At 37.8% G+C, this 20,417-nt stretch overlaps 3 protein-coding genes across 5 annotated transcripts in view; all 3 read left to right on the plus strand.

The window, feature by feature from the left end:
• dab2ip.L (DAB2 interacting protein L homeolog) overlaps positions 1–20,417 on the plus strand; it is a 168,716-nt gene that overhangs the window by 11,276 nt on the left and 137,023 nt on the right. The window lies entirely within an intron of this gene.
• Positions 11,887–16,990, plus strand: LOC121403061 (protein ANTAGONIST OF LIKE HETEROCHROMATIN PROTEIN 1-like). Its single transcript, XM_041590504.1, has 2 exons — positions 11,887–15,403; positions 16,105–16,990. The coding sequence occupies exons 1-2, from the start codon at positions 14,963–14,965 to the stop codon at positions 16,903–16,905; spliced, it is 1,242 nt and encodes a 413-aa protein (XP_041446438.1). The 5' UTR covers positions 11,887–14,962; the 3' UTR covers positions 16,906–16,990.
• LOC121403062 lies at positions 17,123–19,197 on the plus strand. Of its 2 annotated transcripts, XM_041590506.1 has the most exons (3): positions 17,123–18,130; positions 18,346–18,600; positions 18,691–19,197. In XM_041590506.1, exons 1-3 carry the CDS (start codon positions 17,656–17,658, stop codon positions 18,921–18,923), a joined length of 963 nt encoding a protein of 320 aa, XP_041446440.1. In that variant the 5' UTR covers positions 17,123–17,655; the 3' UTR covers positions 18,924–19,197. The 2 variants fall into 2 exon arrangements, with proteins under 2 accessions (XP_041446440.1, XP_041446439.1); XM_041590505.1 differs by having other exon boundaries at positions 18,346–19,197.

Here is a 20,417-nt window from a genome sequence, read left to right on the forward strand (position 1 = left end):
TCAAAGAAACTTTCCAAGATGGTGACCCCCTGTGATACGTTTGAAGTCATGGATTATTGCTGCTATTGAGAAGCTGAAACTTTAGGCTGGTGCAACAAGCTCAGTATATAAAATATGGCATTTTTAGCCATATTAATTTTTAGGGTTTAGTTCTCCTTTGAGAGAACACCAGCCTCTTTTTTTTTTTTTTTATTTATAGTAGAATTTGTGACTTTAAATTCTGTGACTTTAACTGTGAAATGCATGGCCCAACGCATAAATATAAGCATATACAACTTCCAAAAATGTTGAAATGGGCCCTATCCTGTCATAAATGATCATATAGTCTCCAATCAAACGTGGGCATGTAGGCCAGCATTGATCCAATGACCGCTGTCTGTTTTCTATGCAACAAGTAGCACTTGCATTAGGAATCATCTGCGCTACTTTTTGCCACAAGGTAGGTCCTAGTCTTGTATGATATATGCCAAGAAAGGAATTTTGTCAATTGGTTTATTCCAAACAATATTACATGGTTGTGGACATAGCTTTTTATTTTTAAGATAATGCCTGTTACCTTCTTCCACTGCCCACTATCATATTTGAAACAATTCAGTGAAAAATGCAAAAGCTGTCAAATGGTTTTAGTTGCCATAGTAACTGTTCTATAAATGTTTTTAACACTGTTCTGCCTTTGTGCTTTTTTCCCCCTTCTTTGCCTTGTTATTTATGAATAGTGTCATGGCCTCTGAGTCATTTTGGTCCTAGGTGAGACTGCCCAACTGAAGCAACTAGTAATGAATAGAGCTCTTTATGTTCACCTGTCTGGATTCTGGAATCTGCTTGCAAGTTCCTTGGAGAAAAATCCTGGTATTGCTGGTACAACTAACGTTTTAAAGTGAACAGCGCAGCACATTTTTATAAAGTAACAGGCTATTTTAAATGAAAATAGTAAGTCATTCACTACAATACAATGGCAGGCTGCTTTGTACAGAAGTGTAATCATACAATGTAATATGGTTTCTCAGAGTGTTAGGATGATTGTACACAGAAAGCTTTTCATTCAGTGCAGTCAAAGCTCTAGAATGTTTTCAGGCTGATAAGCACCAGTGCTGGCTCTCTTAAGCATTTCTCATTCAAGTTGGTGGCGGGGAGGTGATTATGGGCTCTTTTCAGTGCACGAAAAAGCACCCCATGCGCCACCAGCCTACAGACAGTGACACACACACAGATTCACAGGGCCTAGGACAAAATGCTTGTTTGACAATCACAAGAGAAGTCTTATGTCAGATCACTGTCATTTGGAATTGCTGACTGCACAAAAGTTTGGAGGTAATTGCTGTGGCTGTTTTTAGGGTAGTGACACACGGGGGAGATTACTCGTCCATGATTTTTAAGGGTTAGTTCACACGAGGAGATTCAGGTGACTTCAGGAAAACGAATCGACGTGTGTGCTATAGCGCAGGCGACTTTTCATTATAGTGGATGGGAAAACACGCAGAGGCAGTTCGGGGAGATTGTCGCCCAGAAGAAGAGAGAATCTCCCCAAATCTCCTCATGTAACTAACCCTAAAAGACGAGTTTCGGCAACAAGGCAATTGTTTTTTTGCAAGCAAAGTTTTCAGGCAACTTCAGCTTACGAGCGATTTGTATATCATAGTGCACCACAGTGCTTTCTCCGTCCACACGGGATGGACATTTTTTACAACAAGATCAATGTTTTAAAAAATGCATATTCTGCGGCGTATTGTCGCACAAATATTGTCTGTATCTTCATACGTGAATGATGAGTGAGCGTGTGGTTTCTGGAACAAAGAATGAGAAATTGCTGTCTTGGAAATTACATCCATACGTACTTACGACATGCCGCGCACACAAGATACTATCGCGGCTACTAATCTCCTTGTGTGTTTTGCTAGCACAGATTTTCACTACTTCTGAATAGTCATGCTATTTCTGATAAATCACTCCAAAAAGGGTCTCTGTGCATTTTGGGACTACAGGTGATTTTTAATAGCATTGTGTGTGTAGTAGCTAGCAATTTACAGTTTTCTCGATGGCAACACAAAACGAATGACTTGTCGCCGAAACTCACTTTTAACAAACGCGGCCACAAATCTCCCTGTGTTGTACTACCCTTAAATTGCTTTAACACCAACAATTTTTAGCACTTAACCCAACTCTAATTTGCTCTAATAATAAGTAAATCGTGCTCCCCTTAGATTTTTTTTAACTTCTTCACCCAGAATTATACTCTTTCGGCCTTTTTCCAAGGCGCTTTGCTGCTTGTTGTGCAACAGACCTATTCCTGCACTGTGTTCGCTGAACTGCAAGTCAGCTTCATAGTTGAAGAGCTTCGGTAAGCAACCTTTTATCAGGGTCTGAAGTTTAAATTTATGTTTCAATTTCTTTGAATGGCTTTCAGAGGAATGTTGTGACAGTTTGTGAACATGAATTTAAACTGCAGATGTTGATAAGAAGCTTGATTGTCACATTTGGAAGCAGAGGTCAATTCATTTCCTGTTTTTCACCCTGTGTTTATATGCAAGACAAGGTCAGCCCCGTGTGGCAGTAGCCAAAAAGGGGGAGTAAGATTTACCTATTATTACAGCAGTTTAGGGGTGAATTAAGTGCTAAAATATTTTGATGTTAATGTCCCTTAAGAATGCAGTGCTCCAAGTGCCTGGAACTGCTATAAGTGCCTTTGTTGACCCTTAATTGTAGTTGAACTGCTACTACATTGTAAGTTCTACACTTCTAGATGGTAAACTTGCAAGCAAAAGCCATCCGTTTTACTTTCATGTCATGGTTTATAATTTTACTCTGCTGAACATCCCTGTTGCAATAACTTATAAATCAACAATAACAAAATGATTGACCTGCTTGTACCTCCACCGGTCATTTTTCTCCTTTTTTATGTAAGCATTTAACAAACCTGTTAGATCTTCTAGGTTTTTGTAATAAAAGTCAGTAACGGAAAAACTATACGCAATGCGAAGTTATGCCTTTGCAAGAACAAATTTTGCTTTGCGCTAATTTAATATAGCTTTTGTGAACACGGAAACTGTTTAGCGACCACTTCCAACAGTGGAAGACCGTTTGCAAATTTTATAGTTTGCGCCAATGCGCAGTCAATGTAATAAAACTTCTTACTGAAAAAGTCATTATGTTTGCTCCAAAAGATTGACACTTTCAAGCACTTCTTAAGAGTGCGCAATTACAATTCACAATTACAATTCGCAATGCAATAACAGTTTAAGGAACAATATTACATTGCGAGATGTCAATTTTTATTCTTATTGGTGCGACTTTAATTACATTCCCCGATAATGTCTAAATAAAAAGTGTTTTATTTAAATGTTGAATGTCTAAAAAAAGGTCAATTCATTGTCAGAGTTTTAGTCCATTTCTGTTTGAAAGGCTTTTTTTTTTACTGGTCCTCAAAATTTTCTTCACTTCCCTTCTGGCACACAAGAGATTATCATTGCTGCTCCCTCAAATATGTAGGCCATATACATTTACTTTGTGAGTGCCACAAATAGAGACACAGTCCAGGCAGTGCCTGGTATGCTGATATGTACTCCATTATTCTACAATGCATTATGCATTTTCCAAATTGTTTAAGTTTTCACTGTTTGATTATCAGTCAGGGCAAGTGGCTACTAAACTGTAAATCCTGTCTACTCTCTGTATTCCTGTAAAATCACCCAGTGGGATTACAGTCTGCTCTTTTTGTTACTCATCCTCATTAAAAGGGTTGGTCACCTTTAAATAAACTTTTAGTATGACGGATAGACTGATATCCTGAGCCAATTTGCAATAGGCTTTCATTTATTATTATTTGTGTTGTTTGGGTTATTTAGCTTTTTATTTAGCAGCTCTCCAGTTAGCAATTTCAGCAGTCTGTTTGCTAGGGTCTGAATTACCCTAGCAACCATGAATTGATATGAGACTGAGACTTGAATATGAAGCAGTAACTATGAATGTGTTGCCTTTTCTAGATGGGGTCAGTGACCCCCATTTTAAAGCTGAAAACTGTCCGAAGACAAAGGCAAATAGTTCAAAAACTATAAGAAATTAAAAATGAAGGCCAATTGAAAAGCAGTCTAGAATTGGTCAACATACTAACAGTTGGCTTAAAAGTGAACCACCCCTTTAAAGGGCCATAATTGTCAAAATGCTGATTTCCTGCATTCATTTACTCAAAACTTCTGCAAATTTGGCCTGATTTTTGGAAACCATGGTATATTTATCTGCTATTATTATTTTGCTAGTAGGGCTTGTGGAGGCATTTCAGGAGTATATATAATCTAAGGCTAATGGCAGGCAGGGCATTTTGCCATAAGGCAAAAACAGCAGTAGTGAAAATGTCTTTGCTTGTGTTCATTTTGTGCTAGAAGCACTCGACTGGTGGTAATGGTAATCTCACTTCTTAATTAGTGAGTGGAAAAGAAGCTCTTTTAAATCTCAGACTCTGGTCTCCGATTGAATTCCTCTAAATGCTATTGACCTAGTAGCTTGATTAATTTTTCCAGTAGTTTGCAAAAGAAAGAAGAAAAGTGACATAGTTGTTAATATTTGAATGCTGCTGTAAAAAGCATCAGCCTTTTGTCTGACTTTTTTCTTGCTACCTCCAGGTTTTAAATTATTGCAGTGCATATAAAGCTTGCAGCAGTTCTGTAAATCTCCAGCCAGCAGTGTGGGCAGCTTCAACCCATTTCTTTATAGAAATGTAAGAAGCTGGAACTGCTCAGCATTTATTCTAGGGCCGTCATGCTTTTGCCCCTTGTCAGTTCCTGCTGAGCCATTATTTCACACTGTGAGACTGTTGAATCCATCAGGGAAAATAACTATTGGATCCCAATGAATCAGTGCTGTATACCCAGTGTTCAGAAGCAAAAAATATATTTTTCCTTTACCACATCCTGTCTTCTATCAGGAGCTATTTCTGTGCATGGTGGAATGTGAATCATGAATGCTTTATATTGGGTGCTGGCTGGTATAGATTAAGTATTTGATTTTTCAGTCAGGCACATTTTTTGAGTCAGGCTGTCTTTATGTTCCTTTACTATTTTTATATTTACTTGGCACACCAGTACTGATTGTTATGTAGCTAACAAAGCTATGGGAAATATATAAATGCAAGTTCCAGCTATACATGTATTCTGCATTTGTTTGAGTGTGATAATAGAATTTTATCCTGTGGAATTTAGATTGAAAATGGCTAATTATTCAAGTGGGCTAACGGCCATTGAAAGTAGAGCAGCTAGCTGTTTACAATTCTTGCTATTAGGGGTTTCTTCTGGTCCTACCTATGCCATTTTCCATAATAACATCATCACCTCCTACAACCGTTCCTATACCACACTGACCAAGCATAATGTCATTTCAGATTTGGTGACAAAAGGCAGCAGGCTATATTGTGCTTTAGGATAAGTTGTGTTGATGGTTTTTGCTTTCTGTATATGTAAGGGATCCGTTATCCAGAAAGCTCCAAATTATACAGAATGTCCATCTCCCATAGACTCCAATTTATCCAAATAATCAAAATTTTTAATTTTTGTAATAATAAAACAGGATCTTGTACTTGATCCAAACTAATATCATTATATTATGGAAAGATCCAGAAGACCCCAGGTCCCGATCATTCTGGATAACAGTTCCCATGCCTGTACACATTCATCCTATATGTAAAACTGCTCTGCGGCAGGCTTTGATACTTGTCAACTGAGAGGTGGTGATCATGTTTTATTTCTTTAGCCAAATGTGGAAAAGAATTATAACGAAAGAGTCAATACTTTAAGCTTCAAGTGCCAATTGGAAACAAATAAATGATGGATGAATGACAGGCTTACATTTTTCCATGCTTTGGATTAGATTTTTTTCCCCTGCTTTTGCCACCTGGTTCTGGATTTGAGAACATTATAGGTTGTGTATGGATTTACAGAACTTCATCCTAAACCTAAAGGTGTGCCATTATCCTAAATCAGAAAAACAACTGTTTATAGTTCCTATTCCAGACCTCTCAAATCCAAGCACCAGCATGATGTTATCATGAAGCAAAGTAAGGAGAGTCCCAACCTACAGAGTAAGCTGGCCATAGACGCAAAGATCTGATCGTACAAATCATCGTACAATCGGACTTCCCCATCTCCCAACCTGCCACTAACCGTTCTGATCAAATAAAGTAGTAAAAGAACAGATCGGCCGATGTTCTGCCCCTGTCAGCAATCGTACGAAAGTTAAGTCCGACAAAAGCTAGTGTCTCTCTCTGAAAATCGTACGATCGGCAATACATGCAGAGATATTATCGTCAGCTGACAGAAATCTTTTAACCTGTCCGATCGACTCTCCACACACGGTCCGAAAATCATACGAATCCTCAATTCTTACGATCAGATCTTTGCGTCTATGGCCAGCTTTAAGTTAGGTAACCGCAAACCATTGTCTTTAAACAAAAAATGTCAATATATAAAACAATATCCTAAGTTTAGTAGTTGAGTGTACTAGTTTAACAGCACTGTCCCCAATTCCTATTGTTCTTGCATGTATAAAAAACATATAAAATATTGGACTGTGCCCTAGGCAGACAGTAGTCTGTAAAGTTTATGATTATTGTCACCATTTAACTACTGAAATTGGCCCCTCCATTAACTCAGTAGTTCTAGTTTACATGACAGGTCTGCCACCGCCTTGGTGACTTTGCTGGTCTTAAGTTTCCATTTGCAAATGAGTTTTAAAGGGGAATTTCACCTTTAAATAATTTTTTAGTACAGGTATGAGATCTATTATCCGGAATCCCATTATTCAGAAAGCTTGGAATTACAGAAAGGCTATTAATCCTTATTGGAGGCAAAACCAGCCTATTGGGTTTATTTAACGTTTACTTGATTTTCTAGTAGCGTTAAGGTATGAAGATCCAAATTCCGAAAAGATCCGTTATCTGGTTCCAAGCATTCTGGATTACAGGTACCATAGCTGTATGTTATAGATGGGATAATACATGGCAACCTGCCGGTTGCTCTTCATTTTTGTTTTGTTTTTAAATGATTAGCATTTCTATTTTGCTTGATCCCAGTCTGCAATGAAAAAAGCAGTCTGAGCTTCTTACGATTGGCAAAACATTAGGAAAATATGGATTTTTTTTTTAAATTAAGGGTAAGGCCACACTGGGCGTTTTGGGGAGATTTGGTCGGGCGACTTCGGAAAACAAACCGCCGCGTGTGATTAGCGCCGGCGTTTTTCATTTTAGCCGGCGCAGAGTGAGGGAAGGCGTTTGGGGAGATTGGTTGCTGCAAAGAGGAGGTGATTAGTCGCCAGACGACCAAATCTCCCCAAAACACCCATCGTGACCTAAAGGTGGCCATAGATGCAAAGATCCGCTCATTTGGCCACATCGCCAAACGAGCAGATCTTTCCTCGATATGCCATTAACAAACATGGCTATATCGGAGGTAATCTGATTGTTCGGCCGTATGGCAGAACAATCCGATTACGATGTGCTGTGGGGCAGAACAATCCGATTACGATGTGCTGTGGGCTCCGGCGGGATCGGTCGGGTCAAAATCAAACCTGACCGATTGACCAAACGACCGATCTCTGGCGGACAAAAAGATGTCGGTACACGCCACACACGATCCGAAAATCGTACGAATCCTCGATTCGTACGATAGGATCTGTGTGTCTATGGCCACCTTTACCCTTAATTAAAAAAAATCCATATTTTCCGAATGTTTTGTTTTGCCAATCTTGAGCACTAATTTAAAAGTTGGGTGTTTTTACTGGGCCTCACCACCCTTCCTTTGTAAACAGGGCAATTTGTTCAGAGCTCTCTATCTACCTCTGAGCAAACAAACCTCTCCCTTCTCTGAGGAAAGGCAAAGTCCTGTGTTTCATCTGTGTTTTCCGGCTAGAGCCGACAATGGTTTTCTGGATGCAAGCAGTAGAAGTAGGCTTTGGCCCGTGGTAGGAGCTGAAATCGACCTGTGTATTTAAAGGAACAGTAACACCAAAATAAAAGTGCATTAAAGTAATGAAAATATAATGCCCTGCACTGGTACAACTGGTGTGTTTGTGGCAGAAACTGTAGCTGTATAGTCATGGGGGCAGCCAACTCAACAGATAAGCTCTGTAGTATGCAATGTAATTCTTCAGAACTTATCTGTGATCCATTGTGTATCCTGTACTTGAATGCTTGCCCCCATAGCTGCACATCAGCTTGTTTATATAAACTATAATAGTTTTTCTGAAGCAAACACTCCAGTTTTACCAGTGCAACAGTACATTAAATTGCCATTCTTTTAAAACACTTTACTTTTTTTGTCATTACTGTTCCTTTAAGTGGGCTGATTTTGACCCTGTGCCTTGGTGTGTATTTTTTTTTCTCTTTATCTCAGTCTGTCTGGGAGTTGGTTAAAAAGTAAGCAATAGTTATCAGTGAGATTTATGCTGTCCCTGCTGCATGGACCTATGCAATCAGAAATTGTCTGACAGCACCCAACTCTAAAGGGAGGCAAAGCAAGGAACCTGGTGATCCTCTACAAACAAAGCAAAATTAGATGATACAGTGAATTTAAAAGGAAAGCCTTAAAAAGCTGTTTCAGATAAGGCTTACTTATAACATTGCTTCCCTTGTCCTTTAAAGTGACTGTTTTATAGGCTCAAATGTTCTGTCTAAATTACACCATTTTAAAGCCTTGAACCTTGTCAAAGAAATGTAAAATATATTTAAATATGTTTTTCTTAGGCCTGTTGTTTAATTTCCTGAACAGTTAACTTATTATCCTCCTCTGGAGAAGTTGAAAGCAAAACCTCGAGTGGAGATGGTCTTGAATGTTAAACAGGAAAGAGTCTAGTACCTCTAAAATCATTAGCATGTCATAGCATTTCATTTCTAATTGGCCTTTCTTGTCTTTGTGTATCAGAAAGCACATTGACACCAGGGACATCTGTGTAATTCTGAATTCTTTTGAGAGGAAGAAGAGAAAGATATACAGCCAGTGTTTGGCATGTGGGTTACTTGGTTTAATGAAGGCCTAAGGTCACAGTGATCAGACCTCTTGTTCTGTATTCCAAGATACAGCAGGGATATTCTATCCTTATTATCATGTTGTCTCTGCCACAGTACTACTGTTGTGATCAGTGTAATTATTCTAATTGCTTGGTGCATCTAAAAGGTGTCAGGCAGTGAGAGACAAATGTAGATAATTGTCCTTGCTCTGTTTCAAATTAGTTTTCTCTCTCCAAAACAGTGGTGCAAACAAAGCTGTGAAATGTGTTAATACAGTTTATCCTAAATATTACATAGGAATACTCTTAGAATTAATCAACTGGTTCTTGTTTCCTCATCTAAACTTCCTCGGCTAAACCCCGCAACTGCTGGAGGTCCACAAAGTATATAGGATGCACAGTGGCAGTCAATTTTGCCTGATAGGCAGTTCAATATGTGTATGAATAAATGTCTTATCCCCAAAGTTTGGGTGGGGGGCTTAAATAATGTTCTGCTTAAAATTGGTTGCATATAAAATTTTCAACTGCTATACCAGAATACTCTCACAAATTTAGGTCCCACTTAAAGGGGCAAATTTACTTAAGGTCGAATATCGAGGGTTAATTACCCCTTGATATTCAACTTCGAATATCGAAGTAGAAGGATTTACCGCAATTCGTTAGATTAGAAGGATTTTAATCCATCGATCTAATGATTTTTCTTTGACCAAAAAAAGATAGCAAAGCCTAAGGGGACCTTCCCTATAGGCTAACATTGACTTTGGTAGGTTTTAGGTGGCGAACTAGGGGGGTCGAAGTTTTTTTTTTAAAGAGACAGTGCTTCAACTATCGAATGGTCGAATAGTCGAACGATTTTTAGTTTGAATCGCTCGATTCAAAGTCGTGGTCGAAGTAGCCAAAAAAAACATTTGAAATTCAAAGTTTTTTTTCCTCTCTTCCTTCACTCGAGCTAAGTAAATGGGCCCCAAAGTGTTTATTACATGCAGCACATAAATAAGTCTCTAATCTAATAAGATTAGCCTCTAATCTTAATGTCAATCATATGCCATAATGTCATGAGGGCATCTAAATTTTTGATTCTGTAACCGGAAATACACTGCTTAATTTAGGAAAAAAAGGGACTTCAACTTTTTCATAAGGAACTCATTGTTTTAAGGCTCATTAAAGAGCTGATTTTTTTTAGCAAGATAAATAACATTTCACATAATATGGAAATGCATTTTAGACAATTACAAATGTGTATTAGGATTTCTGAAATACTGTCTTTCTGTGTTCAACATTTGATCCTCCGAACTCACTTCCGAGCCATTTGACTGCCTTAGGGCAGCTGTACAGACCAGATGCCTTCTGACTAATTTTTCAGTCCATTTCTTCTCAGATACACTGGAGAAAAAGTTTATTATCTAGAGACAAAATGCAGCTGGAGGAATCACAACTACTTGTGTTATTATATTAGTGATCAGAACCAGGACTTGTGCTCTTATCAGTTCACTGAAAGGATATCCTGAGAAGCATTCTCAATTTGGGGCCCTTTCTTTCTTTTATTACTGACAGTGTCTTTCTAGCTTGCAGTTGTCTTTCTTACATATGCCAGTTTCATACAGTTATGTTTTGACTGTTCATTAGAGAAAACTGGAAAAAAAAAAGAGAAGAAAACCCTGAGGAAGCCAAGGATTTCCTATGGTCACATCAAAGGACGCAGAACATTTATTATGAGACCAGAGAATAAAGCTGCTTTTATAATTAACATATCCATGCTGTGGGTCTGTCCTTGTGAACTCTGAATTAAATAATGGTGAAATCACTGAATTCTTCTGTTATAAAGAAAATCAATATGAAAAAATATCTAAAAAGAACAAGATAAAATTAAAGACAATTATATCCATTTGGATATTATATTCAAGATAGCAAATTGTAGTATTTACTCTGCCCTTGAAAATAATCATATAGAATGCATTGTTTAATAGGTACTCAACTCCATAATGTTCTATGTCCAAGGGTTTACAAAAGATTTATAACCATTTTCAAATATGTAATAACGTAACACCGGCAACAAATATATTTATGCAATATTAATAAAACAAAATTAAGATCAATTGTAAATTGCCTATTACAGTTTACAGCATTCTAAAATTGAGTTTAAAGGTAAACTACGCTTAAAGGATAAAATCATTGGGAATGCCAAAAGTTAGGCACCCCCCCTTACCTCATACCCCCCAGTTATGTTAATTTTTCTTTTCCTTCTACTAATGGATAGTGTGCCTTTAAACTAATTTTCAGTATGATGTGGACAGAAAAAATTCAGAGACAAACTACAATTTTTTAATTATTTAGGTTTATTTTTGTTCATCAGCTCTTTAGTTTGGAACAGTTTTCTGGTTGCATGGCTCCAGTTTACCTTAGCAATCAATTATTGGATTGAATGAGATACTGTAAGATGAGTAGGATACCTTTTTGTGAAACCTGCCTAACTGCCACTTGATCCTGAGCATGGCTAAAAACATCATCTACTGTAATTTGCCTCAGTAGGGGAAAAATCCTTACTGACTTCAAAATGACTAGACTGACTAACTTAAAATATTAAGCTGGCCATAGACGCAAGGATCAGATTATACGAATCATCGAACGATCGGACTTCCCCTTCCCCGACCTGCCACTAACCATTCAGATCAAATAAAGTAGAAAAGATCAGATCAGCCGATGTTCTGCCCCGACAGCAATCGTACGAAAGTTATGTCTGACAAAAGCTAGTGACAGTCTCCGTCTGAAAATCGTACAATCGGCAATACATACAGAGATATTATCGGCAACCGACAAATCTTTTAACCTGTCCAAACGACCGATCTCTGCCGGACGAAAAATGTCTCCACACACGGTCTGAAAATCGTACGAATCCTCAATTCGTACGATCAGATCTTTGCGTCTGTGGCCAGCTTAAGACTAGTTCCTGGATCAATTTAGTAATAAGAGTTGATTTGAGTAATTTATGTATCTAATGTATCTTCTAATTGCTTCAGACAGAGTTCCTTGGCGTCACAACTCTCACTTGTGCTTGGTTAGTGCTGTATTTTATCTTCTGAAGCCCTGTGGCTATCACATGGATCCACAAGATTCACTGGGGTTGTTGTACTAATTTTGGCAGCCCATTGAGCATAAATGTAGCCCATACAGCTGAAATGACAGGCAGATGGCAGTTTTCCATCATTCTATCCTACTTCTTGCGTTAAATAGTAACTTTCGTTTTGTTCATCATTTTCTCAGCAAGATTGATTGATGTATTGTAAAGCACTGTATAATAGTCTAGCAGTATGTAAATAAATCCTGATTTTAATGCAAATTCAACCAAGTTTATTTGTCCAGCTGTCATATTACAGATTCCTGTAACTTTTAAGAATATATGTGTTAATCACAATCTATTTGTTTGCTCTGTGGTATACTGCCTTTGTCTGGTTTGCCGGGATGAATCACACTTCATATGCTGGTTATTCATGTTGCCAGCAATATCCTGTTAAGCAGCTGACTGTAGATGAGAATATGCTGTGTTTTTCTTGAGACAGAGGGTGGGGAACAGTTTGTAAAATATGTAATTTTCTACTTTTTGGCCACATCTGTTTTTACTTACAGTTTACACCATGAATGCCCAACTTGATGAGTGCCTGATGTCAGGGAGAGCCAGCAAGTTTAGGGGGATGCAGGTTGCCGCTGCATCAGTGGGAAGAGTAGGTAGCTGGTGATTGTCAGATTTGTAAATGTAAACAGTGGGGAAGCATATTCAACTGACCTCTTCATAACTAGCGATAATGTCTTAAAATGATCGTACATGGGCCAATAGGCTGCCAGCTCTGTCTGGAGGGGCAACCTTTGCCTTATGGAAATTGGGCAGATATCTATGAGACATTAGTTGAACAGCTTTGATAACATTAACATTGGTTAGTGGTATAGAAATACAATGTACATTTGATCTTGTGCAGCAAGGTGAAGCTGTTCATGGCAGGTCTTTGCTGAAAGCTTTCTGTCCTACTGCTATCAAGTACTAATGCATCAGCTGCGCTGTTCACCATACATAGGTATATGAATAGCATATTTACCATGTTAATTTCCTCTGAAACTGAAAGTTGCTTTTTAAAATCGACATTGATTCAGTTGTGACTGTTTTGAAGGTTAATGTGTGTTTTACTTAGCATCATTGTCCATTTAATAAAGACGAATTGCCTTTAAGCAGGTTGCGTTATGTTTAATTTCTAAAATAAATGGTCTGCTTCTGCTGACATCTTAGGCCTATAGCACATTGGTTGGGAATGCACATTTTGGCATTCACAAGCGTGTGTTTGACCTGGATGGAACAGCTGTTGGTACAGAAAAGTGTTTTGACTACTGCAAGGGGCTGCTGTGGTCAAAGCACGATATGCTTTAATGGCTGTTGTAATGGCAACCGGCTTTTAAAACATGATGAACAAGGGTCCCCCGACATTCACTCACCATGGATGACGATTTGTCATTTTGGTTAAAGTGTTTTAATATATGTGGCCAAAATTGATTTCAATTAAGGAACAATCAGTTATTGATCAGTGTGGGAGGAAAGTCTATACTGTATTCACCAATATCACTGCATGGGGCCCTATATGATCCTGGGCTCAAGGGCTAAATAATGTATAATTTAGTCTATTATGTGTGGTTTAATCACACACAAAATCACTTGTATGATCCTGTCAGATGAATAGGTGTATGGCTGCCTCACAACACAGGTATTCCTGTATCTGATTTGATTATTTACTTAAAAGTAATTTCTTGGTATGCCTGAACATGCCCAGAATTCAGGATATGTATGTAAAAAATAATATTTGAACTGTCAAATATCCATGAGCAACTGTCTCGGTTGCATATCTCCGTGGGGCCTTATTCCATTGAAGATTGCTCACTTTACCTTGACATGACTAACTATGACTTCCATTATTTTATTAATTACTGCCTTAATACAGTTAATTTGTTTGCTATAAAGACCCAGTACTCTGTATGGCCAACAAAATGCAAGGGCCATATAATATATATATATAATTAAAATCACTAAAACCTAGCTTTGTTATAGACTGTGTATTTGCTTCAGTCATCTTTATATCTAATCTGTAAAGTTATGTATATTCTATGTTCACTATTTTGTTATTATTGGCCCTATAATGACAATGTTTGTACATTTATATGCTTCTGCCAAGACTTTATTTATTGGGGTTGCACTGCTCCTCTTGAGTCACTATCGAGTGCCTTGTTTTGGACTCGGTTTTACTTTTCTCTTTAATAAGTTTATCGAAATTGGGGCTTTGAAACGAAGAATATCCTGTCTGGGGAATGGCATGGAACATATATTTAAACCGTGTCAGTAGTTGTTTAACATAAGCTTTTACTACATGTTAGCAATGTCTATGACTAAAATTGTCACCTACTCAAAATTAACAGTGCTAAATCATTTCAAACCATAATACTAGACGTTCTGAAGTTCTTCAGCTACACGGTGATGGATGAGTTCAAGCAATTGGACACCCATTGGGGCACCCAGCGTGTCACCCAGCGTGATATTAGCCTAAGGTTCTAACACTTGGCAAGTAAGATTAACCCTTGTAGTGCCAGACATGATGACTCTATGGCACCTGTTTAACAAGTGCTAGTCTTAAGGTCCCCATAGACCTGCAGATCTATATAAGATTTTTTGTAATCGTACGACCGACGATATTGGTTAAACGATCGTTTATAGATAAGATCTGTCCATCAGCGAAAACGATCATTTTCAGCGATATCGTCCCGCGACAGCCCAAAACCGGAAGAGGATATGACGTGCGATATCGTCCCGCAACAGCCCAAACCGGAAGAGGATATGACGTGTATGCTTTCGTTAAACTGCTTTTCCACGAACGTTCCTTTGTGTTACATTCATTCGACGCGCTGAGTCCATTCGGATCTCTTTCACCGATCGTTCGTGACGATGAGCATATTTATGGATGATAGCAGGAGGGCTGCACTAGCTATACTGCTACTAACCTCCATAAAGCAGAAGAAGAAGAGGAAAAGATCAATTTGGAGCAAACAGTGGTTATTACACCGCCATAAATTTTCTCATATGGGACTTCTGAAAGAACTGAAAGAAAATAATCCAGATGATTTCAGAAATTACCTACGGATGTCTGACTCAAATTTTGAACACCTATTTGAAGCAATTCGACCAGCCATTACCAAACAAAATACGTGTATGAGGCAGGCCATCTCGCCAGAACAGAGACTCATAGCAACACTACGTTATCTGGCAACTGGGAGAACATTGGAGGATCTTAAGTTTTCAACCGGCATTTCTGCACAAAGTCTAGGCCGAATCATTCCGGAAACATGTATTGCAATTATTGAGGCAATGAAAGCGGAATATCTAAAGGTAATTAATTAATTAAAAAAACGTTATTTTAAACAGTTTATTTAAAATACTTTGTACTACAAGTGCACTGCAATGTGAACACATAAATAACAATATGAACCATTAAAATAACAAAAACTATAAATATATAAAAACAGATACCAATAATAATAATAATAATAAAAGTGCAAAACAGTGTTTGGTTGTGTAAATAAGTAGTAGTTACAAATTTTCATACTGTGTGCTTTCATGTGGTGTCGGTGGGTATTGTGAGGAGTTTGCCACTGGTGGGTAAAAACTGTGAGCAGGGGAGTACCAGGATGGTTGTGGGTATTGTATTGATGTCGGGTTATGGTCATTAATTGTGGTATAGTCTGATAGTTTTTTCATCAGGCCTTTCTGTAGCACTTGCGTGATCATGTTTTCAGCAAACAAGCGCTGTTCTTCTTCCATACGCCTCAGTTTAGAGGCAACAGTAAATGCAAATGCATCATGTTCATCTGTTCTTTTGGATAAAAGAGAAGCAGCATCAGTTATTAATTTCTGTGTGTTGTCATCAGTTTGTAGTCTTTTCCTTTTTTTCCCCTTTTCGCCAAGGTTGGGTCGGTTGGGTGTGTGTGAAACTTCTGTAGTGCTTGCCTGTTGTGTAGAATCCAAAGAACTGGTGTTGACACTTGTCTGAAAAAAAATAATTTAACAATGGTTTTACATGTGTTTTTCAGTTTCCAGAAAGTGCTGAAGAATGGAAAGCCATAGCAAAGCAGTTTGAAGACTATTGGAATTTCCCAAACTGTGGAGGGGCCATTGATGGAAAACATGTTCGAATACAACCTCCTGCCAACTCAGGATCCTACTATTATAATTATAAAGGATACTTTAGTATTGTGTTAATGGCAATAGTAAATGCCAAATATGAATTTATAATGGTGGATGTTGGGAAAAATGGAAGAGTATCAGATGGAGGAGCCATAGAACAGACTGTCTTCTATCAGAAGCTAAAGAACAAAGAAGTACAACTACCTACAAATAATGAAACTACAGAAGGTCTAAACTTTGTATTTGTTGCAGATGAGGCCTTTGCACTGCAGGAACATATTCTAAAGCCATTCCCGGTCAAAACACTGACAAAGCAAAGGAGAATATTTAATTACAGACTATCACGGGCAAGACGTGTTGTAGAAAATGCATTTGGAATTCTTGCTAATCGATTTAGAGTCTTCCATACAGCCATTACTCTCTCACCCGCCAAGGTAGATCTTGTGGTTTTAACATGCTGTGTTCTACATAATTTCCTACGGCGTACCAATGGAAATGTTTATATGCCAAATAACATGGTGGACAGAGAAGACATTGAGTATTGCTCTCTTGTTTATGGGGACTGGCGATCAGACCCAAATGCAATGCTGCAACTACAAGCTGGTGGTACACGTAATGCTAATGTGGATGCTAAAACAAACAGGGAAAACTATGTAGATTATTTTAATGGACAAGGTGCAGTGGATTGGCAAGATGCAATGATCTGAATTGATACTACAAAAGAACTATGGCACAACAACCATAATATATAAAAAATATATAAAACATAATAAATGAGCATTTATTAATGAATTGTTTGTGTGTGTGTCTTTACCTGAGACTGGGTCTCTGTACTGGTCTCTGTACTCTCAGTTGACTCAGTTGTTTGTGTTGCTGGTGCTTCAACATCCACATATGTTTCATTGTGGTTTTCAACTGAAGATAAATTTGAATTTGAATACCGTGCTACTTCTTGATCTACTGTAAACAAAAGTAGATCAAAGTACCACAGTTTGGGGACATATATATCATCTGCCGAGGCTCCAGATTTTTTTGAGGCCTGCACTTTGTTTAGTTCTTTTCTGAAAACTGTTCTTAAGTTAGAAATTTTGCTTTTGACAAAAGGTACATCTGCAGTTGGGCAGACAGTTCGGCAAAGTGTGACAAGTTGTTCATATGCCTTTTCTCTTTTGTTCCTGTTGGAGTAGTCATCTGACTTAACTTTCCATAAAGAGGGTAATGTTTGGTACAATTCAATAAATTCACGAAGAAAGTCAGGTTTCAGAAATTTGTCACTTGGCATATTGTCCAAACACACAGTCTGCAAGACAAGAAAACAGTATGTTTGTTAACTAATAATAATGGGAGGTTAAAACGTTCGTTACAAAAGAACATTCGTGCTAAACTTACCAGATGTTTCTTGTGTTAACGAAAAAATACGTCGTCGACCGAAGAGACCCAGCCAGCACACAAAAGAAATGCGCAACAAGCGCGCGAACGTTCGTTTGTACAACTGGAAAACTACGTCGACGACCGAAGAGAACCAGCCAGCACACAAAAGAAATGCGCAACAAACGCGCGAACGTTCGTTTGTATACCACGGTAACTATAGGCTCCTCCCACTTCCGGTCGGATTCCATTACGTTCAGACAGAAGAGCAGGTACAGCAGGCAATGATGGAAGAGGAGAGAGACAGGAGGAAGGCAACACCTATGAGCAAAACTGAAATGACCTACATGGTGGCTGCTTTTGACAGGCAAGACTATGACTGCAGGCTGGCACATTACACAAGACCTAATACAAGAAAGAACGCCATTTTGGAGAAAGTTATAGAAGGTCTGCAGAGAAGATATGGCATCACACGATCCAAAGATCAGTTGAGGAAAAGATGGTCAGACCTGAAATTACGAGAGAAGGAGCAGCTGACAGCAATAAGAAAGATCATAAAAAAAAGTAAGTCGTTATTTAGGTGCTATTATAGTTTGTGTGTACTTTTTGTATCTGTGGGTGTGTGTCTATACATATATAAATGCTGTTATATGTGTGTATATATATATATATATATATATATATATATTCAAGAACATTTTTATGCATGGGGTATGTATATGTAGTACATCTATTAATAAGTCTATTATCTATAAAAATCCACATCCATTTAATTGCAGAGGACAAACGACGGGTTTTGAAAACTGCACAACTTAAAATGAGATCTCAAGCATCAAAGAAAATGATACCAGAGGCTAATAACAATATCGCTGTTGATGATGAAGACACAATTAAAGAGACAGCAGTAGTGGATCTGTCGGACATAGAGCTAGATGCAGAGGAAAATCCGTGTGAAAATGTACCTGTTTGTCCTGCAAATGAACAAATGCTTTCTGTGCCTCCAAATAGTCCAGTTTACCCGGTCACAAGTACAGGTATGTATCTCTACTTTTATTTGTACATTAACCTTGTACACATTTACAAGTTTGCACTCAAAATTGTATTTTATGTTGTTTTACCCACAGAGGAGCATGCTGACCTGCTATATGGCCCCACCCAGCAGCAGACAGTACCAGCAACAGAGCAGCTATTTCTGGATGCAGCAGCAGACAATAAAGTCGGTGAAGAAAATGTGCAAGACATTCTTGACAGAATTGAAACATGCAAAGCTGCCATTACTAATTTGAAGCAAGGTTTAGGTGCCATTTTAGAGATGGTGGAGGCAATACAAAGTAAAGTTGCAGCTCTAAAAAAATAATTATCCATAAAAATTTCTTCTTTTTACCTTAAGGAAAGGATGTTGTGTCCTATGGGCCAGTTTGTTCATTTTTCATTTTTATCTCCAAGATGTTCAATAATGTGCTATGGACAAGATTGTCCTTTTGTCTTTTTTCCCAATTTTATCTCCAAGTCTTTCTTCTTTATATGCCTCTTTCGATAACATAATATAGCATGTTAATAATGTGCTATGGACAAGATTGTCCTTTTTTTTCAATTTTATCTCCAAGTATTCTTTTGTGAAGCAGCACTCACCTCTCCTCTGTGTATATATGTGTATATATATATATATATATATATATATATATATATATATATATATATATATATATATAATCCTATATGTTAACAAAAGAGGCCTATATATATAATGCTCAATAATGTGCTATGGACAAGATTGTCCTTTTTTTCAATTTTATCTCCAAGCACTCACCTATCCTCAGTGTGTGCATATATATATATTAACATCCTATGTGTTAACAAAAGAGGCACATATATATTATGTTATATAATGTGCTATGGACATGATTGTTCCAATGTCAATGTGTTCTTTTGAATGCTTACTGCATACATATATATGACTGTTCTTGTTATTATTGAACATGCAAAAAAAAACATTAAAAAAATTTTTTACTTTGTGTACTATTTGCTTTTTTGTGTTTTATGAATGTAATAAGAACGATCGTTCGTTGCCAGTGTCACACAAGCACCTCCCCACACATGCGCAGTTTACAAATTGTAAACGACAGCAATCTGTCTGTCCCATCAATGGGCAATTTTCATCGTTAGACGACGAAAATTTTTTACCCTGCCTGATCAATTCCCCAACCGATGTCGGCCGAAAAATCGTAAGATGTACGATCGTTCGAATCCCACTAACCGCACGATAATTTGACGGATTGGTCGGACTGCACTGAAATCGGTCGTTCACCAAAGAAGAATCGTTGCGTCTATGGCCAGCTTTAGATCTATCAAGCATCTGTCTGTCTGTCTATCTATCTACCTGTCTAGCTGTCATCTGATATAGCTGCACTTATATTTTAGAGGAAAATGCCTCAGCGCACAAAGCTAAAAATTATTAATAAGAAAGAAGCCAAAAGCAAAGCTCTCTGGTCTTTTAAAGTATAAAAGTGTTATTTTATTAAAGAACCAACTTTTTTTTTTTTTTTATAAAATAGCAACTTTTCACATATCTGTTAGCCTTTTCACAGACCTGTGAGCCTTATCTTTTTAAAACTCTTGCAGTTGTACCTAAGTATTTACTGTAAAAAATGATCTGAATCCATTCCAGGAAAGTGCTTCCTCCCTCTGGACTCATTCGGTAAATTGATTACGTGCATATTTTGGGAACATAGTATAGTTCAATTGCTGTGAGTAATTTTGTTCTGCTTGGCTTCTTACACATTGTAGAAATCTATAATAATTGTACTTCTAACAGACTGTGATGTCATTCGTCTCTATCTATGACTTATTG

The sequence above is a fragment of the Xenopus laevis genome, chromosome 4L (genome assembly GCF_017654675.1).
Source record: "Xenopus laevis strain J_2021 chromosome 4L, Xenopus_laevis_v10.1, whole genome shotgun sequence".
NCBI classification, from domain to species: domain Eukaryota; kingdom Metazoa; phylum Chordata; class Amphibia; order Anura; family Pipidae; genus Xenopus; species Xenopus laevis.